This window comes from Rutilus rutilus, assembly GCF_951802725.1.
Source record: "Rutilus rutilus genome assembly, chromosome: 7".
Classification (NCBI taxonomy): Eukaryota; Metazoa; Chordata; class Actinopteri; order Cypriniformes; family Leuciscidae; genus Rutilus; species Rutilus rutilus.
Window position 1 is genome coordinate 20,954,321 of NC_140221.1, and position 20,592 is coordinate 20,974,912.

General features: G+C 38.1%; 1 protein-coding gene across 1 annotated transcript in view; it reads right to left on the minus strand.

The window, feature by feature from the left end:
- dapk1 (death-associated protein kinase 1) overlaps positions 1–20,270 on the minus strand; it is a 68,502-nt gene extending 48,232 nt beyond the window's left edge. Inside the window, exons 1-2 of the mRNA XM_084413254.1 lie at positions 20,107–20,270; positions 19,419–19,580 (exon numbers count right to left, since the gene is read on the minus strand). Of these exons, the coding sequence (XP_084269380.1) occupies positions 19,419–19,480 (62 nt within the window). The 5' untranslated portion in view covers positions 19,481–19,580; positions 20,107–20,270. The remainder of the gene's footprint in view (positions 1–19,418; positions 19,581–20,106) is intronic.
- Positions 20,271–20,592: the final 322 nt, after the last annotated feature.

Consider the following 20,592-nt stretch of genomic DNA (forward strand, 5'->3'; position numbering starts at 1 on the left):
CATAAAAATGCTTCTAGTCATGTTTGGAGTATTTAAAGGGATAGTTAATCCAAAAATAACAATTATGTCACTGTTTATTCCCCCTCATCATTATCAACTTAAATGACATTCTTCTGTGCAACAAAAGAAGATATAGCCTAATGCAACATTCAAGCTGCTATTTTCCATTCAATGACAGTGAATGGTGACAAAGAATGTCAAGCAAGATTTTCAGTGAATAACAACTCTACCTTAAGAAAATTTGGAATAGTTTCAGGATTAATTTCATAGTGTTTATTCGTTTTTATTTATTTATTTTTGGGGGAGCTTGACAGCCCCTGGTACCCATCCACTATCATTCTATGAAAGAAAACAGCTTGGACATTATTTAAAATATCTTCTTTTGTGTTCCACAGAAAAGAAAAGTAAGTCACAACAGTTTGGAATGGCATTTGGGTGAGTAAATGATTTCATTATTGTGAGATTTACCCCTGTGATATAAACTGGGGTAGAAACAATTTTGACTCAGAAACTGCTAGTAAATTTCACAAACAATTACAAAGATTTAGCAAGTAACAGATTGAATAAAACATGAAACTCAAATAGTATTTTCTAGTATTTTATGTTCATTTGTTCATACAAAGTTATTGACTATCTATAATCTATAGCCCAGTCAGTGTTTTTCTAGAACTCTTTCCAGGGTACCATGACATCATGTCTAATGGTGTAGAACAAATTCAAGTGAGCTCTTAGATAACCGTGCAATTAACCATGAGATCATTTATGAATTAAATATTAGGGATGCACCGATATGAACATTTTGGCCGATACCGATAACCGATAATTCTTTATATTTGAAAGCCGATAACCGATATATTGGCTGATAAATATAAACCCAAATTTTTATATAATTTTTAAGAGCCTGATTACAAAAACAAAAGTCTCACCATTAAAATCCATGACCCAAACACACAATTATAATGATGTTCTCATTATAACTTTATGTAGCCGATATGACAGACTTGAACTGAACCGTATTTTCCTTTTTTAAGTGATTCCAATCATATTTCAAGCAATTCAAATCCACCATGTTGAACAGTGCGCATCTGAAGTGTCTCAGCTGAAGGAATGAATACATTATTTATCGGCTTTAATATATCGGCCAAATTTTCTTATCAGGCCGATAACAGTAAAAATTAACATATATCGGCCGATACCGATATGGTGGCCGATATATCGTGCATCCCTATTCAATATACTTGTTACAGCTGTCCATCAGATGCCAGTTTTCACCAACTGTCAAACCCATTGATTGTAGGATCATAAGCAACAATAAATATCTAAACTGCCTTCTGAAATCAACCAGACGAATGCATCAAACTACCGAAAAAGATGTTATGCATTGAATTCACACCTGCCATGTTGCCTTCTTACCTCCAAACAGTCTACGAAGGCATTATTTCATAGCTTTTGGACACAAAGCAAAGTGTCCAGTGACTCTACTGTTAAATTCTATGACTGTAACTGATCAAAGATCTCTACTACGAGACCTCAAAAGATCCACCCTCCTGCTGTTCTGAGATCAGGCTCAACGAAGCAATATGAGGAAAACGCAGCTGGAGGGCAGAATCCTCCTGTAATCCACATCCAAAAGAGTGATGGGCTCATCAAAACAATTTAAAACCAGATAAAATGTCAGCGTACCGCGAACAGTGTGACCTTTGAACCAATTACTCAGCCTCGTCGGTGACTGCTGACTCCTCTGCGTGTGCCAAAGAGAAACACTAGACCGAGCCACTTTACAAAGGGAACGGCAATTAATTGTCCATCTTATTTAAAGCCATGTGAAATGCAGAAGCACACAACAGTAAAACCTAAACACTGCATAAAATGCATTTGGTTTTGAATGACTGTAGATTATTGCTCAGAAAAGTGCACAATGAGACAGCTGTCAACACTTTTTAAAATGCACAGTATAGACATGGTCGATTACGAAGGACACCTACCAATTTTGCACGCTAGCTTGCTCATTTGAGCGGGAAATTGAAGAAGGCAAAGGAGAACAAGGAAGCAGAAAAAAAAAAAAAAAGAGAAATTCAAGAAACATTTCATCCTTTTCATTTTCAGAGTACAAACCACATATTGATATGATACAGCAGTCTACGAACCAGACGAGTACGGTATTCCTCTTAAAACCAGCAGACCACTGACCTTGGAACAGAACAAAGATGTACAATTCACAAGAGAGATCTGTGATGCGTACTGGACAGAAAAAAATATATTGAACCTTGACGATAATGTTTTTTTTTTCCCCTAGTGAGCTGTTGGTTTTTTCCAGCTTTGGTTTCATTCCCTACGGTCTCACCTCAAGGAGTCATTGTCAGGCGGCTCAGGGAATGTTTGCGCTCCCATCTGCTTTTACAGTGTTTACACTGTGGAAACGAGATGCATTTTCACCTGGTGCCAAACTAACGTCATGCAAGCTTAGAATAGCAGCAGTGAGATGAAAGCGGTCTCAAAGGCCTCCATCCACATGCGTGAGGGGAAAACCTAACCAAAGGTTTCAACTCAGGTGGGATTCGACAACCAATTACAAGAAACTCTTTCTTTAAAATAATAACTGCAACATACAATTTGCAGTGTTAATTGCACTTGCACTTGTAAATAATATAACCATATTGGTTAATAAAATATAAAAAAATAATATAGTTACTTTAAGGGTCAATCACATAAGTAAAAAAAAAAACCATCAGGTTTAAAAGACATGCACTTCTTATTAATGTATTCCTTGTAATCATGTTGGTTTCTTATGGTTTTGAAAAAACGTTCAATAAAAGTTTGGTTTGTAATTTAAAGACTACAAATGTCAAGTGGTGTATCCATCAAGTAAAAAGTAGTATCCCTTAAATTTTCTTACACCTTGAATACATTTGAGTTTACATACAATATCATTTAATTAATTCATTAGTCATAGAAAGGTTGAATAATAAGATTTTCTTCATGGAATTTTTTTCTTATTCTTGGGACACTAGAGGATTTTCAAATCTTAACAGATTTATTAAAACCGTGGGCCACAGGCATTAGGACAGTTTCAATACTCCGATACTCTGAACGCACACACTAGATGATTCGGCCAGACTGCGAGACCACACACCTGCCGAACAAAAAAACAGAAAAAGTGTTTCACATGGGTGAAATATTGGCTCAATCCTCCACTTTCGTGACATGTTTGTACCAAAGTCCAAAGTACCTATGTGTCTCTCATTGGCTATTGCGGGGTACCCCGTCAGAGGCAGCCCAATCAAGAGTCAATTTGGGATCGGTAAGATTTTGGACAAAAGGTCAGTTGCGACAAGCCTCAAATAGGGCCAAGCTCCCCTGATCATTGCGGGGATGCAAATTGGGCCCAAAATTGGGCTTAAAATCTTCAAGTGTGTGGCCAGCATTAATTATGCTTTTTCCCTTCATTATGATATTATAAAAATCAAATATATCAAAAATGCATCAAAATGAATTTTAATATCGAAATTACAAACATGCTCATCATAGAAGATTTCTATTCAAGTCAAGTATGTATGAATTGAATTTAAGTATTTCTGAATAAATTAATAGATAAAAAAAATAAAATAATCGGTTGGATGTGGTTTTGAGTAGATGAAAGAAAAGCAAAAAAAGAGACAACATTAATACTAGGGTACATTTCAGATTGGCCTCTGCCTCGTCTGATAATACCTACTCTGTATAATCATGTCGACTGGGTTTCGACCCCTGCAAGCTTTATGACAAAGCAGCTTTTGTGCCGGCCCACCATTGGCTCGTCAGGCTGTTCAGTGGGGTGCCTGACTGGTTAGCACAACACCGGACCCCAGATTGCTTTCAACAACCCCCATATTATTACACCCAAGAGCCCATCTAGAGCCCAGCGATAAGAGTGGCTCATAATCTAAGTCGGTCTGATCCATAAATAATTCTGAATTCTGAAAGCACTACGGTATCAGGATTATCATACATTTTATCCCACCGTTTATTGAAAGCCTTGCACTTCTGAACTTTTGAGCAAGGGAGACACACCTGGGAATATGGCGCTGTTTCAGTTACCCTTATTTCCTCTCACTTCCTCATGTCTCCAGTCCAAGCTGTTCTTATGCGAGACTTAGAAAACAAAGTTGCCTCCTGGCAGCAGACAGCCAGCGTTCCAGCCAAACATCTACTTTTTGAACCATCATAAAGGGATGGCGTGTAACTTGGCGTGCTGCAGATGGTGGGGCACAGCATTAGTCGTGCTGGATAGCTGGGGCTTAATTAATTACAAGAGCTGTACAGAGAGTAGATTGAGCATGGAGTCGGCTACTAAGGTGAAAACAGCATGAAATTAACAAATGATGAAGGCCTTGAGCCATAACAGGCTGCCAGTGATTTGTCAATAACAAACAAGGCCAATGAGCTCACTTGTGCACCATACAAAACGACTCACATTCGATTCCAATAGAGTTTGCCATTAGCATGCTGCTAAGCTAACAACATAATAATAAGGGGCTCTTTAAATTAGGGACGCACCGAAATGAAAATTCTGGGCCGAAACCAAAAATTCAGGATGCACTTGCCTGAAAACCGAAACCGGAAATAAATAATAAATCTTTCAATCTTTCAACATACCTTCTGTTGTTCACCCATGTTTATTTTGTGATGTAGTAAAGAGACGACGACATTTATTGTTTGAATTTCATAATAAAATTGACAAAAATTTTATGTTGAGACTTTGCTTCATTTTAAAAGTAACAAAGCTTTTTGCGATTACTGGACAGCAGGCGCGCTACAAATGTTTAGTGAAGTTTAGTGTAGCACAGATTAAAAGATTTATGATACCATATCATTCATTACTGATTAAAATCGAGAAATTTATATTGTCAATCCAGAGCTAGTGTCCACACAGCTGACATGTTTAACTGTTATAGCTTATCCATGTTGTTTGCATGAAATAGACGCTGAACACAGTCAAAACATGCCATCGGATCACTGATTTTGGTCCCTCCAAAACCATTTGGGCCCAAAACCGAAAATAGCTGTTTCGGACAAAAGCAGCCAAAATTTCAGTGCATTCGTACTTTAAAAATGGCTCGTCAGTAATTTTTATAAAAGGTCAAAAGTAAAAACTTATCCTAGAGGACTGCAGTCTGAATTTTGACCAGAGTGCAAGTTTCTGTTTATTCTAGTCATAGTACAGCTACTTGTTTTTGCAAGTGTGTATATCATATAATACACACTTATATAATTATCAAAAATATGGAGTCAGTAAATAAAAGAGGTCTCTTATGCTCACAAAGACTACACTTATTTGATCAATAACTATTTCATTTTAATATATTAAAAAAAAGAATAAAAAAAATGTATTCCTATGATGGCAAAGCTCAATTTTCAGCATCATCACTCCAGTCTTCAGTCACATGGTCCTGCAGAAATCATTGTAATATGCTATTTTGCTGCTCAAGAAACATTTACTATTATTATCAATGTTTCTGTCATGGTTAGGTTTAGTTTCGTTCAGTTTCTGTCATTTCTGTATTAGTTCTCGTTTGTTTCTATGGCAACTTATTTGTTGTTCATCATGTACAGATGTTCGTGATTTAGTTCCTCATTTCTGTGTTTAAAAATCCCCCGTTTTGTTTATTCTGTTGCCAGTTCACGTCAATGCTGAGTATGGTGGTGTTTACCTTCATGTTCCTGCAAGTGTGACAGCTAGCCTTGCTGCTTAATATTTTGTGGAAACTTTGATTGATTTATTTTTCAGGAGTGTATAATGAATAGAAAAAATAAAATAAAATAAAATAAACACCTTTTGTAACATTATTAATGTCTCAACTCTAACTTTTGATCAATTTGTCCATATACATCTGGACAGTTTTTTTTTTCTTGAGCTGCGAGTCTGCATTTTCAACCCTGAACGTCAACAAATCAAGTTTGTTCTGTCCTTACAAATGATTATCTGCTCAAATATCTGTCAGCTGTACTGGTTCCAATTGTGCAAGGGTTCAAAATACTTCAAGAAAGAGGATATGCAAATTTTTTCGTTTAGTTTTAAAGTGAAAGAGGAAGATGTTTTTTTTATCTGTTCAGTATGAAGGTTGATATTTTCAAATGTATGAGCTTTCCCAGCTCAAAAGACAGCATTGCTGATTACCACCAATCAGATCAGATCACTAGTGAACATGGAACATCTTACAGTATGTGTGAATGTGCTGTTCACATTCAAATAAGCTTACAGTGTGTCTTAGTCATAAGCCACGTAGTGATTCCTAAAGAAATTACCTACCAATCTGGGTTATCTGGTTTAAAAAAAAAAAAAAAAAAAAAAAAACCAACAGTGCCATTGCAACTCTCAGTACCTTTGGTCTTAACAGATTAATCAGCATTATCATCATAGAAGTGCAAAATGAACCATTTTAGAAATGCTGACTACACACATACAAACTGGTTGGGTATACCACTGCACATGCTGTCAGATCAATAAAGTGGTTTTAACACAGCGTGAAGATCACAGGCAATCTGCCAGTTTTCCAGGAACCAAAAGCACTTTTGCTGTCGATAAGTTACATTTAACAAATCGCTTTTATCGTTGCTCACTCAATGTTTCAATCTCAACTTTTGAGTTAAGAAACACATTTGGATTGAAAATTACCAAAGACAAAATCTGACAAAAAATTTTGACAAAAATTGAACTTTAGCATAATCAGCTATACAAACATAATGAATCTGAACTGATGATAAAATAATATATACACTGCTCAAAAAAATAAAGGGAACACTTAAACAACACAATGTAACTCCAAGTCAATCACACTTCTGTGAAATCAAACTGTCCACTTAGGAAGCAACACTGATTGACAATCAATTTCACATGCTGTTGTGCAAATGGAATAGACAATAGGTGGAAATTATAGGCAATTAGCAAGACACCCCCAATAAACGGTCAGAAACAGACTCCATGAGGGTGGTATGAGGGCCCGACGTCCACAGGTGGGGGTTGTGCTTACAGCCCAACACCGTGCAGGACACTTGGCATTTGCCATAGAACACCAAGATTGGCAAATTCGCCACTGGCGCCCTGTGCTCTTCACAGATGTTGCAGGCAGCAGAACGTTCTCCACGGCGTCTCCAGACTCTGTCACGTCTGTCACATGTGCTCAGTGTGAACCTGCTTTCATCTGTGAAGAGCACCGTTTGAGCAGACACATGCACATTTGTGGCCTGCTGGAGGTCATTTTGCAGGTCTCTGGCAGTGCTCCTTCTGCTCCTCCTTGCACAAAGGCGGAAGTAGCGGTCCTGCTGCTGGATGGTTGCCCTCCTACGGCCTCCTCCAGGTCTCCTGATGTACTGGCCTGTCTCCTGGTAGCGCCTCCATGCTCTGGACACTACACTGACAGACACAGCAAACCTTCTTGCCACAGCTCGCATTGATGTGCCATTCTGGATGAGCTGCACTACCTGAGCCACTTGTGTGGGTTGTAGACTCCGTCTCATGCTACCACTAGAGTGAAAGGACCGCCAGCATTCAAAAGTGACCAAAACATCAGCCAGAAAGCATAAGAACTGAGAAGTGGTCTGTGGTCACCACCTGCAGAACCACTCCTTTATTGGGGGTGTCTTGCTAATTGCCTATAACTTCCACCTATTGTCTATTCCATTTGCACAACAGCATGTGAAATTGATTGTCAATCAGTGTTGCTTCCTAAGTGGACAGTTTGATTTCACAGAAGTGCGATTGACTTGGAGTTACATTGTGTTGTTTAAGTGTTCCCTTTATTTTTTTGAGCAGTGTATATATATATATATATATATATATATAAACTTTTTAAAAGCTTCAGGCTTTGCAATACCATATTTCAAATTCCTTACAGTAACAAATATAAAATCTAACTGAAAAGCAAATGGTGGCTTTGTAATGCAATGCTGAATGTGCTCAGTATAGTCAGTATTTTCTGTAGAAATACAGCGATCCTCTTTCCACTGGTGAACTGAGTTCTGTTTGGGTCAGAGAATAGTCTGTTGGAAGGAATCTGGCAGAGTCTGAACTGACTTTTCTAGCCCGCTGATCCGGTCCAAGTGTAATTAAATAAGCCTTGATAGTGTCATCCCACGCAATTAAATGTGAACTGGGATTTGAAGAGTTTTTAGACTACAACACAGACACAATACAGAAAAAAAGAAAATCAGCCCACTTTCCCAATATTTCTCAGCACAAAGTGAAAACATCTGACCAGAAGTATCAGCTATCAAAGCTTTGGCTACTCATATATGCCTAATGGCAACAGTGGGCACATATCTTTATCTTAACACAAAGAATTAGCCGTTTAGAGGTACATCATTTTAAATGATATGTATACGTGAGTCATATACTGGTTCATTAGTGAAAAACGAATGTGGGTGGACAGTTCAGAGAGAAAAGAGCCCACTAATCTTTAGCGCCCAAAATGCACACGTTATGCAATAACTCTCAGTGCCATAGTGCCACACAGGAGTAACCAAGGAAACAGAGCTGTGGTTGGAGTAGAGCTGACACACTCTGAGGTTTGAGCTGAGGATATTAGGGCTTTAGAGGAAGATTGTCTGGGTTTGTGTGTGTGAACAATCAGCAGGAGCTGATAAGCAATCCTTTCTCAGAGACAGGTAACACTTAGACTGATGTGTGCTTGCCAGGTCACACTCTGCATGAAACTTCTACTGCTAAACATCCACTCTAAAATGTACACAAAAGCCACAAGCTCACATAACATCATGTTTTTTAACCAATAATTTGAACTATTTGACTATTTTGACTAGTTCTTCAATAAAAAAAACACTACATTGGTGTTCAATGTCTACACTGGAAACACAGTTGTATCATCTCAGAATATTCATGAACACAAACCAATCAGCTCAGCTTCAGCAACAGGGGAAATTGTATTGAAAATAAAATCCTAGTTTATTTTCAGCTAAAATCCTTTGGTGTAAAATTGATTTTAATTTTATATATTTATGAAAAAACTGCTGTTAAATAGCTAAATAATTTTACTTTACAGTAGATTTGCTTCAACTGTGTCTATACACCCACTTTGAAGTACATAAAAAAATCCATACATTAATTTTTTTTATTTTGATTCAAATAAAGTGGCTGGATCAGCTCTGCAGCACATCAAAAATATAAGTGTCTGTCAACTTAAAGGGATAGTTCACCCAAAAATGAAAATTCTTTCATAATTTACTCATCCACAAGTTGTTCTAAACCTGTATGAGTTTCTTTCTCCTGCTGAACACAAAAGAAGATATTTTGAAGAATGTCGGCAACCAAATAGTTGATGGCACCCATTGACTTCCATAGTAGGAAAAAAATACCATGGAAGCCAATGGGGTCCATAAACTGTCTGGTTACCGACATTCTTCAAAATATCTTTTATCTTTTGTGTTCAGCAGAAGAAAAACTCATACAGGTTTAGAACAACTTGAGGATGAGTAAATTTTCATTTTGGGGGTTAACCATCCCTTAAGCATGCTACAACTGGTGTAGACATGGTGTAAGCTTGACTGATCTGTTGTTTAATGAAACAATACTCTTCTAAGGAATTGAAAGTGACAGATTTGGTCACAAGGAGAAAGAAAAGGGCAATGCATGCAAAAACTCTATGCACCTTCTCTTTTTTTTGTTTCGCTGTTTATGAATAATATCTTATTATTTATTATCGATTACAGCTGCACTCTTAACCTCACTGGTTAACGCAACTGAAAGGCAAACATTTCCTAATGGGAACTCCCTTCAATTGGTTGTCTCTGCATTGTCTCATTTGCATAAAATTGAACTCTGCTCAACTTTGCTAACAATTGCTGTCACTCCTCAAAAAATTGTTTTACTAGTCAACAAAGCATGACCTATTTTCCAAAACTCCAAAAGTTTCTCAACACTGAGAATGAATAAATAAATGCTTGTTTCTCTAGACTTGAGCTTGTCAGTAATACATGATTTCAGGTTTAAAATCTGTGCTAACCTGCACATTATGTTGTGCTGAGGTGTTAAAGACTACGACTGGAAAGTGATATCCTGTTAAGGCAGTATTTTAGAGTAAACCCTAATCTAAACAAAGCTAGGAGAACAATACTCATATTTACTGTGTGTCTGTCTTTAATTTCTTCATTCTTCCAAAAAACAAAAACAACACCACAGTACAGTACATGGTAAAACATCCACCCCAACCCGTATACCTTAAAGGTCCCGTTTTTTGTGTGTTTTTGAAGCTTTGATTGTGTTTACAGTGTGCAATATAACATGTGTTCATGTTTCGCGTGTAAAAAAAACACAGTATTTTTCACACAATTTACTTATCTGTATACCGCTGTTTTCACTGTCCTAAGAACGGGCTGATGACTTCCTTGTTCTATGAAGTCCCTCCTTCAGAAATACGTCACGAGTTCTGATTGTGCCAGCGGTTCCTGTGTTGTGATTCGACAGCAGCTTAGCGCACGTTGCCCGGAAAGGTCACGCCTCTTACCATAACGTGGAGATGCATGCGCTCAGTGTTATTGTAAACATGTCTTTAATATTACCCTATCAATTTGAGCCGGAATCAGACCCGGAGAACATTGATGAAGAGGATCGAGTAGACTTGGACTCCGGGATGAAAATAACAGCGTCTCGACGACATGGCGACAAACACACTCTACAAACGCAACTCTTCCTCTTCTCCGTGGGAGAGCAACAAGACCACGCCCCATTTTTTTGTGTATTCCTGTGGGCGGAGGTTAGTCAAAAAACTGTTCTAGTGACGTCATTAAAGAAGGAAGTAGAGGGATGTAGTCCAAACCGGCCGTTCGATGTAGGCGACTTCTGTTAAATAAAATATCTCGCTTGGCATTGAACTTAGAGCTTTATAATTTTACAGATATTATTTATACTCTAACAACAACATTACACACTAGCCTGACTATGTCAGACTTCGTACTTCCGCTCAATTTCAGTTCGCTTCTGTACTCAGTCTGAGATAGCGACCGCTTTCCCCGTTTTCCTCCGGCCTCAAAACAGCCGGCCAATCAACGAACAGAGGGCGGGCTGAGAGACGTGACGTAGACGCTGATTGTACCGTGGATGCGTAGATTTACTTCACATAATCTGCAAAAGTCGTTCACAGCCATGTTCACTCCGGTATTTCGCTCGATGGTTTTGTTTTCGCATCATACATGTGTTTACAGTGGAAGTTAGATGCGGCTGAGCATGCGCATAACACACGCCATAACCAAACGTTATGTGATTGGCTTACGGGAACCAATGATTTTAAACTTCAGACAAGCGCCCCCCCGCAAGAAAGAAAACGCTTTTCAATTATGCCCTTCCAGACTCTGTCTACGAAGCAAAGTGAAGTAGCAGAGTTTGGTATTACCAGGCTAATTACACACTAACTAAAGTTTGAAACATGGGATCACGAAGAACGGGACCTTTAAGGAGTTAGAAGTACTGTGACAACTGTACTGTCCTCGCTTAAGAAATCAGTCAGTCAGACGGCAGGAGTGGAAGGGGGATCGTGCGGGATTTTGTGTTGCTGTCGATTTGCTGTCTCTTTTTAATGATAGGCCTTCCACATTTGTCAATCACCTCCGCTTGTTATTTGAGGAATGAACCCAGCGCTATGATTGGTCGAACACTTCTTCTTTTGCTGTTGCTTGATTTGAGTATACTGCGCGTACTTTGAAGTCAAAATGGGTACCTGCTACGCAAAATGTATACAGGTTGGCAGGTCTGCAATTGTTTTCAACAAATTGAAAATAATAATAAACTAAATGTTTCTTGAGCAGCAAATCAGCATATTAGAATGATTTCTGAAGAATCATGTGACACTGAAGACTGGAGTAATGATGCTGGAAATTCAGCTTTGCCATCACAGGAATAAATTACATTGTAAATATGAAACAAGTTATTTTAAATTGTAATAATATTTCACAATATTACAATTCTTACTGTATTTTTACTGTATTTTCATCAAATAAATGCAACATTGGTGAACATAATGGACATCTTTCAAAAAACATTAAAAAAATTCTTAAAAACCCCAAACTTTTGAATGGCAATCTAAAAGGCAGAGGGTATTTTCTGATTGGCTACTTTAAAAGTCTGGGTCATTCGTTTTTTTTTATTTGAAAAATAACACTAGCTACGGCGATATCTGTGAAAACATCATTTTTCTTTGATTTGACCAGCAAGGCATTTGACATGTCAGTGGAATGTAATTTTGTCCTTCAAGTGGATTTGAAGTCACAAAGAACACATTGTGTGAAGAGGCACCGGTGGCAAATGTGTATGAAATGGTCTGAAGTAGCCATTACTACGGTACTCTTGAGTCCTCAAAATCCAGCTAAAACACAAGCTTGCATTTGTAATTCAATCAAACCGGTGCAACCAATCAGAATATCAGCATTGTCCGATTAATTGGACTTCTCCCATGAGCATGAAGGACTGTCTCACATTCAGTCAATCAGAACTCATTTAAGGAAGCGTTGCTAATGGAGGAAGCCCCACAGATGACCGAGCCTAAATGATAGCTACGCCTGGAAAGAACAGGATAAATGGGTGGTTCCCATAGCAACCCAGGGGAGGAGACCTGAAGTCTGCTGCGGGCCTTATCTTCCAAATGCCCTATGTAGACAGAAACTGACATCCACCTGGTTTCGACGAGTACTGCTTACTGTCAAAACATGAGTCTTAAAAACACATTCTGCGGCTTTAGTATTGACGTCTTAACAGAGGATACAGTAACTCAACCTCCTCCGTAAAAGAACAATTATAGAGATAACAAGAAAGCTTTTAGGAATGTGATCAGCCAGCATTAACTATTCTGGACTCGCTTCAAGCAGCAATATTAAACAATTGTGACAATGTATCATTTTAAATAGGGTCAAATACTTTGTCTAAAGTAAAAACAAAGCATAAAAATGGCACTAAAAGGCGAGTAAAATGCTCAACAAGGCAATGACAATGGCTTACAAGATATAAAGAAAAGCACTTGATATCCAGCACAGGGAGTCTGAATTCCTTCCACGACATCACTTCACCAGTAGCTTAGCAACAGCATTAACGGTGCTGGTGCTCCGAGATTTGTGAGAAGAATTCATAACATGTTCACACAAATTTATTGCTGAATATTAACAAATGTGCCTGAGAAAAAGCTGTTTCGCAGCTCTTGCTCGAGCCACCTTTAAATGTCCAAGATGCTGCCTATCAGTCGCAGTAATTTGCTATTAAGAATCATGATTCAGGAGGGGGATTCCCATTATTCATATTCATATGCTTACACTTGACATTAAATAGCCTCATCATGGCTGATGCGCACAATCATTACGTTGACTGCAGTATAAAACCAAGCACTGACTGAAGAAGTGTTGGCTGTGCAAATAAAGTTGATGAATCGACTATGATCCACTGTAGCAACACATCCTGGACTCCGTGATGTATTAACTCTTGTAACCAGCTGTGATAAAGCAGTATTTAAACCCACAATTATACCCACAATATGACTAGCAGGTGTTTAGAATATAAGAAAGGCACGATGAATGGTTTCAAAATGTAAGTAACACTATGTCGTGCTCATTGTGAAATAAGAACTGTTCAATTAGAATATTGTGTGTTGAAAAGCATTCATATCTCAAAGTATTAAAGACATAGGCCTACAATTCAAATGCTATTTAGCAGAATATTATAATCTAACAGTTCAGTAAAGTCAGCTGTCAAAGGAGTGGCACAAAAAGTAACCAGGTTACTATGTACACTGTACACACATATTTAATTGTATAAACACTTGCCAACGCAGGCCACCCGCTGCATTCAATCCACCTGCACCCAAGCTCATTTCATTCTCAAGGTTTTCTGTTAATCACAGGAAACAAGAACCTGACACAATGAAGGATCTCTATAATACCTGGACAAAGCTATCTGTCAGCGTTATCATTAACCTCAGTGGCACAGGAACCAAATTTGAATTCTGACATCTTTGCTCATGGGCGTTCAGTTCAGGATAATGTTTTAGAGCCAATCCCCTGAGCTGTAAATGCTATGGGACAATTCACTATGAAGCCACAGGAAAATTATGGCTGACACAACACTGATGGGCATTCATGCAAAAATGCATGTCTCAAACTCTTATACTACTGACTGTCCTGTGCTGTGAAATTATGCATAAATGATCGGTCACGGGTAAAACATCTACTGTAATATAATGTAGACGTGAATGATGCACGGATATCACATTTCTAGCTGATACTAATAATCCAATCATTATTTCAATCTTTTGGCCAATAACTGATGAATGGCTGATATTAAAATTCATAACTTTTTTGTCTAAACTGATTAAGAATAACAAGTGAATACTCATTTTGATATTTTGTTATAAATGTAAGCATGTTAGGCAAATGTAAGACTTTTTTTTTTTTTTATTGGGCAAGCAAGCATGCATAATCAAAAATTAGAAATTTGGGCAAATGTAAACATTTCTAATATAGGCATTTCGGCAGAATGCATGGCTACATTTGAATGGCCATAAATTGAGAAAGATGCTTTATGCCCACAGAATGCAGGGTTAGACCACGCTAATAGCCAAAACCGCAAAAAAAAAAAAAAACCTTACAAAAAGCCATGTTTTTGTCAATGACTAACAATGGCTCTTTATTGGCACTGATTAACATGCTGTGGACAGATGTGGCCGGTTTAACCTTTGTACTATCCAGGAAACCCTTTTAAGATGGTTAGTTTGGGATGCTGGGGGGAATATATTTTGTATCCTCAAAAGCTGCATTCACCATGCCAAACAGAAAATGACAGACAGAGAAAAAAAACTCCTATTTTCCCTCTTGTCTTACACATGCTTCACTGGTCAAGACTAATACTTCACAGCAGGATTGTCTTACAGTGTACCATGACCCTGCCGGCACGCTCGCTCACAAATGCTCTTGATCTCATTCACATTCTCACACTCTCACCCCCACAAATCTCATTAGGCTTCACAAGAGACACCCAAACTTCACCCACTGAACACACACAGACGGACGAGTACCTACGTTTACGCACTAGTGCACTCTGAATGATGCCATGTGTGCATAGCCACTCATACCAGCAGATATCTTCAGCATGATAGAGGGCTAGAGTCACATGAAGGGAAATTAATATATAATGGACCTATAAGATGTTTTGGTTTGGTCTATATATATATATACACACAAATGTTTTAGTTATTTGGTTGAATGCCATGTCAGTAATTTGATGGCAAAATCTAGGTAAAATAAGTTATAAATAAGCGTAGGTAACATCAGGCATGAATTATCCACTATGGTGGGTAAAGAAAATTAATCTCCCACACTCCGAACCTCAACACCAGCACCCTCTGACACATTTTACTGGGGTGCAAATATAGGTCAACAACAAAAAACGTGCATATTCTGCATGTCATTACGGGGGGGTAGGGACATCGTTAAAGTGAAAAACCCTCATCAAAACTGCTTGGGATCTCAGCTTTTTGGAGGAATCTCATTGGTGATCTCAGCTTCTAAGAGGAATCTCATTAGAATCACAGTCCGGGTAATAAGTTCTCTGTATAGCACACTCTTCAAAACTACACAGTCGGAAGCACTGCCTCTTGAAGTGATGGTGAGACCCAGCAAAAAAATCTGCTCCTCCCCTTTCACACACACAGCCAGAGCAAACAGACACAAAGGGGAACCAATTAGTAGCAGGACAGACCGAGAGCAGCCAACATTATAGTCGGTCTTAGAGACTTAATGCAATAGAGTAACGCAGATATCATTACTGAGTGAACTGTAAAATGAGAGGAGTTCCTTATTGGTTGGGAATTCATCTTAGCATTAGCGCTAAAGCTGATGTTTAACTTCTAAGATTGGGCTAGAAACGATCCATACTGAAATGGATAGACAGACAGACTCCTATTCAAAAGTTGTTCAGTGATGTTTAATCTTGTTTTAAGTATGAGTGGAACTTTAGCGTTTGGGGTTGGACTAGGAATGGGATCCAATGAAAGATGTGGGGCAGTGTTATTTTAATATTATTTATATACTATTATAGTTTTTATTCATATTTTGAATTTGCTTTTATCATTTCAGTTTTACTTTTATCTTAATTAATTTTTGTTAAAGTGCTTTTGACATTTTTATTACTTTTTGTTTAACGTTTCTATTAATTTTCATATTTTCAGTTAATAATTTTAGTGCTTCAACTTACTTCAGTTCTACCTATCTTTTAGTTTAAATAAATATGGGTAACCAAACAGTTGATGAACCCCATTGACTTCCATATAATTTTTTTAAAGATTTTTTTTTGTTCATCTTAGGTCTGACAGAAAGTAACAATAACGTATATACATATAGTAATATAGCCTAGTATAAATAATATAGTATCATACATACATATAACATACAATCATACCTTAATTCAAATTAAGAATAAGGAAAACACCAAGCAAGTATAGTTATACACACAATGGATGTTATACACACAAAAATAAATCAATAAAGAATAATAAAGAAAGACTTCCATGTATTTTTTTTTTTTCATACTACTGAAGTCAATAGCACCCAACTGTTAATAATTAAATTATTTTCTTGTTTTCAGCAGAAGAAAGACATTTATACAGGTTCAGAACAACTTGGGGGTGAGTAAATTATGACAGAATTAATTTTTTGGGGTGAACTATCCCTTGAAGTTTTTCATCTAATATTTATATTTATTTCATCTTTGTTTCAATTAACAAAAATGTTTGAGTGAATGAAAATAACCCTAATGTGAGGGAAATTTGGAAAATTGTATTCATTGTCGCTATGTTGGTGCAAAAATTACACACACCACCTTCGAGATGCGGCAGCTCATAGTGTTAGTCCATGAAAAGCGGTGCCAGCCGAGACCCCCGCTTCAAATTTAGCCAACAGACCACTGCTCCTCCTACTCTGAGGAGGACCACCCGGAGCAGTTCCCATCAGAATAAAGAAACCTCCTCACTTAAGAGCTTCCATGGGCCGAAGCCTCATAAGCCCCACAAAGAGAGCCTGTATGTTTAACCTTACAGCCCGAGTAACACGCAAGCACAGAGTAATGCCTCAATGCTGGTGGGGTACGCTTAACCATTTTGATGAGGCATCAAAGCTAAGCCCTGAACATGGTGAGGAGGGTAAAGAAATTAATGGCTGATTTAGGAACAGTGAATGATGTTCTTGGTCCTGATTTGGAGGTTTTGTTAGTGAAGGAGGGAATGCAGAATGAACTTGTGCCAGTGGGATACAATGATTGTTGGTCTTTTTGTTTTATTTCAGACTATTTTGTACGCAGAAGCTGCAATCCCTTCATCCAATAGTGGGATTAGTAGCTCTATGGCATAACCAAAACTAATCACTAGTCATGAAGTTGTCATGGTGAAACCATAATATTCAAATGTTTTGTCTTCAATACTATTCAAATCATTTGGAATATGTAAAATGTCACATCATGCTTATGAATAAAAATTCAAGGACAGCATAAAAACACAAGCAGAACTACAAAACATTTCAAGCAGGTGTTTTCAATCAAACATTTAAATTTCAAAGATTACCAATAAATAAAGGGATGGTTCATGCATATTTAAATAGTTAAAACACATAACTGTCAATTAAAAGCTGTCCAGACTTAAACATGAAATCAATGCTCATGAATATGCGCATTTTAACACCAAATCAACTAACAGCAAACAACCAACCTCCGATGTTAGACACACAATCCCTAAGAGTAAAGCAAAACTGCTTTCTTATACTTCTCTACTATAAAATAATTCAGTAATAACTGGAGGAAACTACTTTGCAGTCATTGAGTCAATTATGCAATAAGAACGACCAACAGATGCTGTCATCCCTCAGGAGCCAATGACAAGAACATCTTCAGCATTCGATTCAAATTCTCCTCAGTATGTTTACACATTATGCAACCGATTTTAGCGAGCGTGAGCAATGCATCTGCATCCTATAGGCTGTTACGTGAGCACTAACAGATACAATATTTCTCTTAAATACAACAACAGCCTGATTTCCCACAACCCACACAAGGAGCAGACTCATCCCTATGTGCGTGGTGATTTATCGCCCACACACACAGCAGTCAATGGGAATCCGAGAAACTGCATTCTCATGAAAATCAGTTCAAAAGAACATCCATCTCTTGACCACCAATGCTGACATGTTACACAATATTACACAGCTAATATTACACAAACACTACATTTTGAGGATGTAAAATTTCTTTGGACACTGCAACGGATGTGACTTCACGCTCTGTGGCGTCTTTTAAAAAAAAACATAAATTCAACATACAATGAATAACAGTCAATCTAAAAATGTAAAAATATACAATCTACTACACTTCCCTGCAACGCTGCAGCTTTAAAATTTGTGTTCTCAAACAGTGGAAAGCAGCGAAATGTGAAACTTCTTCACGTGAGCATGAACGGAACGGAAGTGAATGGAACGAAAAGTGTTGTGTGACCGTCCCTTAATAAGAACTGAGTCGCGATACCCTGCAAAATGAAATCAATTGCTGACTGGATGTCCTCAAAAGCCAAATTATTAAGTAAAAATGCTATTCGCAGAATAGCAGACTAACCCAATTTGTCTTGATCAACCTCTAAGGCTCCCAGAAGAGAATTTGGGCTTTCACAGCCATCTGAGCCCCATTAATCAATAAATGCCATTGGAGATCATTATAACTAGGAATGTATGAACATCTGCTAAAGTGACAACCAGTGATTTCCTGGCTCTGGGGGGGTTTGGGACGCCCAATAATGAGCTGAGACCATCCTGGCAACAACCCCACCGAGGTGCCATGGTACAGTAATTGTGACACTTAAGATATAGTAAATGCCATGGTACTAAATGGTACTGACAATGGTAGCTTAAGCAACTTCAAAGAGTACCGTGGTATTATCATTCCCTAAAAACCTAGGGTACTACCATGGTACTTTTAGGTACTTTTTTAGTAGTATAGCCCATCCCGAAAGACCTATGCACCACGTTAAAGCTCTCTTGTGTATGCTGATTGAACAACAGTAGATGGTGTATTCAATGGTTCATTATAAAAAACAAAAAAAGGTTCTTTCTTGGAATATATGGTTCCATGAAGAACCTTTAACATCCATAGAATTTCCTATTACACAAAAGATTCTTTATAGTGGAAAAGGTTATTCAGATTATTAAAATGTTATTCACAGTAAGAAAAAAAAGGTTCTTCTGGAAGTGTCCCCAAAATTGCTGCGAAAACTCTCTTTTGGAACCTTTATTTATAACAGTGTTCATAAAGTTCATTAGAAATAGATCTGTTTCATAAATGTATATGCATATAATTCCTCCAAATCAACCAACTGCATGAAATAAATGTCACCTAACGCCCAGAAATCATCACGTACCTCCCGAGTTCGTCTCCAATCTCGTAATAATCCTCCACATTCTCCTGGTTGAACACGGTCATGGTGTTCCTGGGCGCTTCCAGCTCTCCGGGATTCCCAAAATCAGCAGCCCATCTCTGTCAACCTAATGACAGTTTGCGGCGAACCCCTCTCATATTCGCTCTGCGGAGAGAGAGAGACCCGTGAGAGAAACGCGCGTGTTGTGCGTAAAAACGCTCAGTGTCTTCTCGACTTGTATAAAAACCTCTTCTGAGCCACTGACTACACTCACAGCACGTCAACTACTGTTTGTGTACGCTTAGACGGCTTTAGCCAGTGGGTGGAAACTAGTAAACCTCATACGGGAGAAGGTAACAGGGGTTTTGTTAAGGCGTCCACGGCGATTGGCGTTGCCAAGTGAACAGCGCAGCTTGATATGTGTGTGTGAGGAACTGCTCGTGATCATACATAACCCCTGCCCTGTGTTCACTCACCACGGCAAGAAAACTGACAAGATGACCAAATAACATTGTGTAGGCTGTTGGTACACCATATAAAATGAAAAATTTCTACGCCCTCCCTTTCAGGTTTCATATCGTTAGAGAAACCTAACGTGTTCCTTCATTACCTCCACGGTCTAACAAAGTATAGCATGCTCTTACCGGTAATATGCTTATTACTTAAATAAAAGCGAATAAAAGTAGCTTACCTTTATATTTCCATCGTTGTCAATCCCCAGGCAGCAGGTACGATCCCGTGTAAAGCGATAAAACAGCATACCCTTCACGAGATACATGGAAGTGTTGTGTTGCAGGAAATGGGAGGACTGTAACAATGTAGAGATGGTGCTGGGGCTCTCGCCAGCAGTCCACCGGAGGGGGCGCTGTGGAGAGATGCTCATTATAATAAAAATTAATGTCTAGACATTTTGATCAATATTCTTCAGATTCTATCTATCTATCTATCTATCTATCTATCTATCTATCTATCTATCTATCTGTCTGTTTGTCTGTCTATCTATCTATCTGTCTATATGTCCGTCTGTCTGTCTGTCTGTCTGTCTATCTATCTATCTGACTGTCTGTCTATCTATCTATCTGTCTATCTATCTGTCTGTTTGTCTGTCTATCTATCTATCTGTCTATATGTCTATGTCTATATGTCTGTCTGTCTGTCTGTCTGTCTGTCTGTCTGT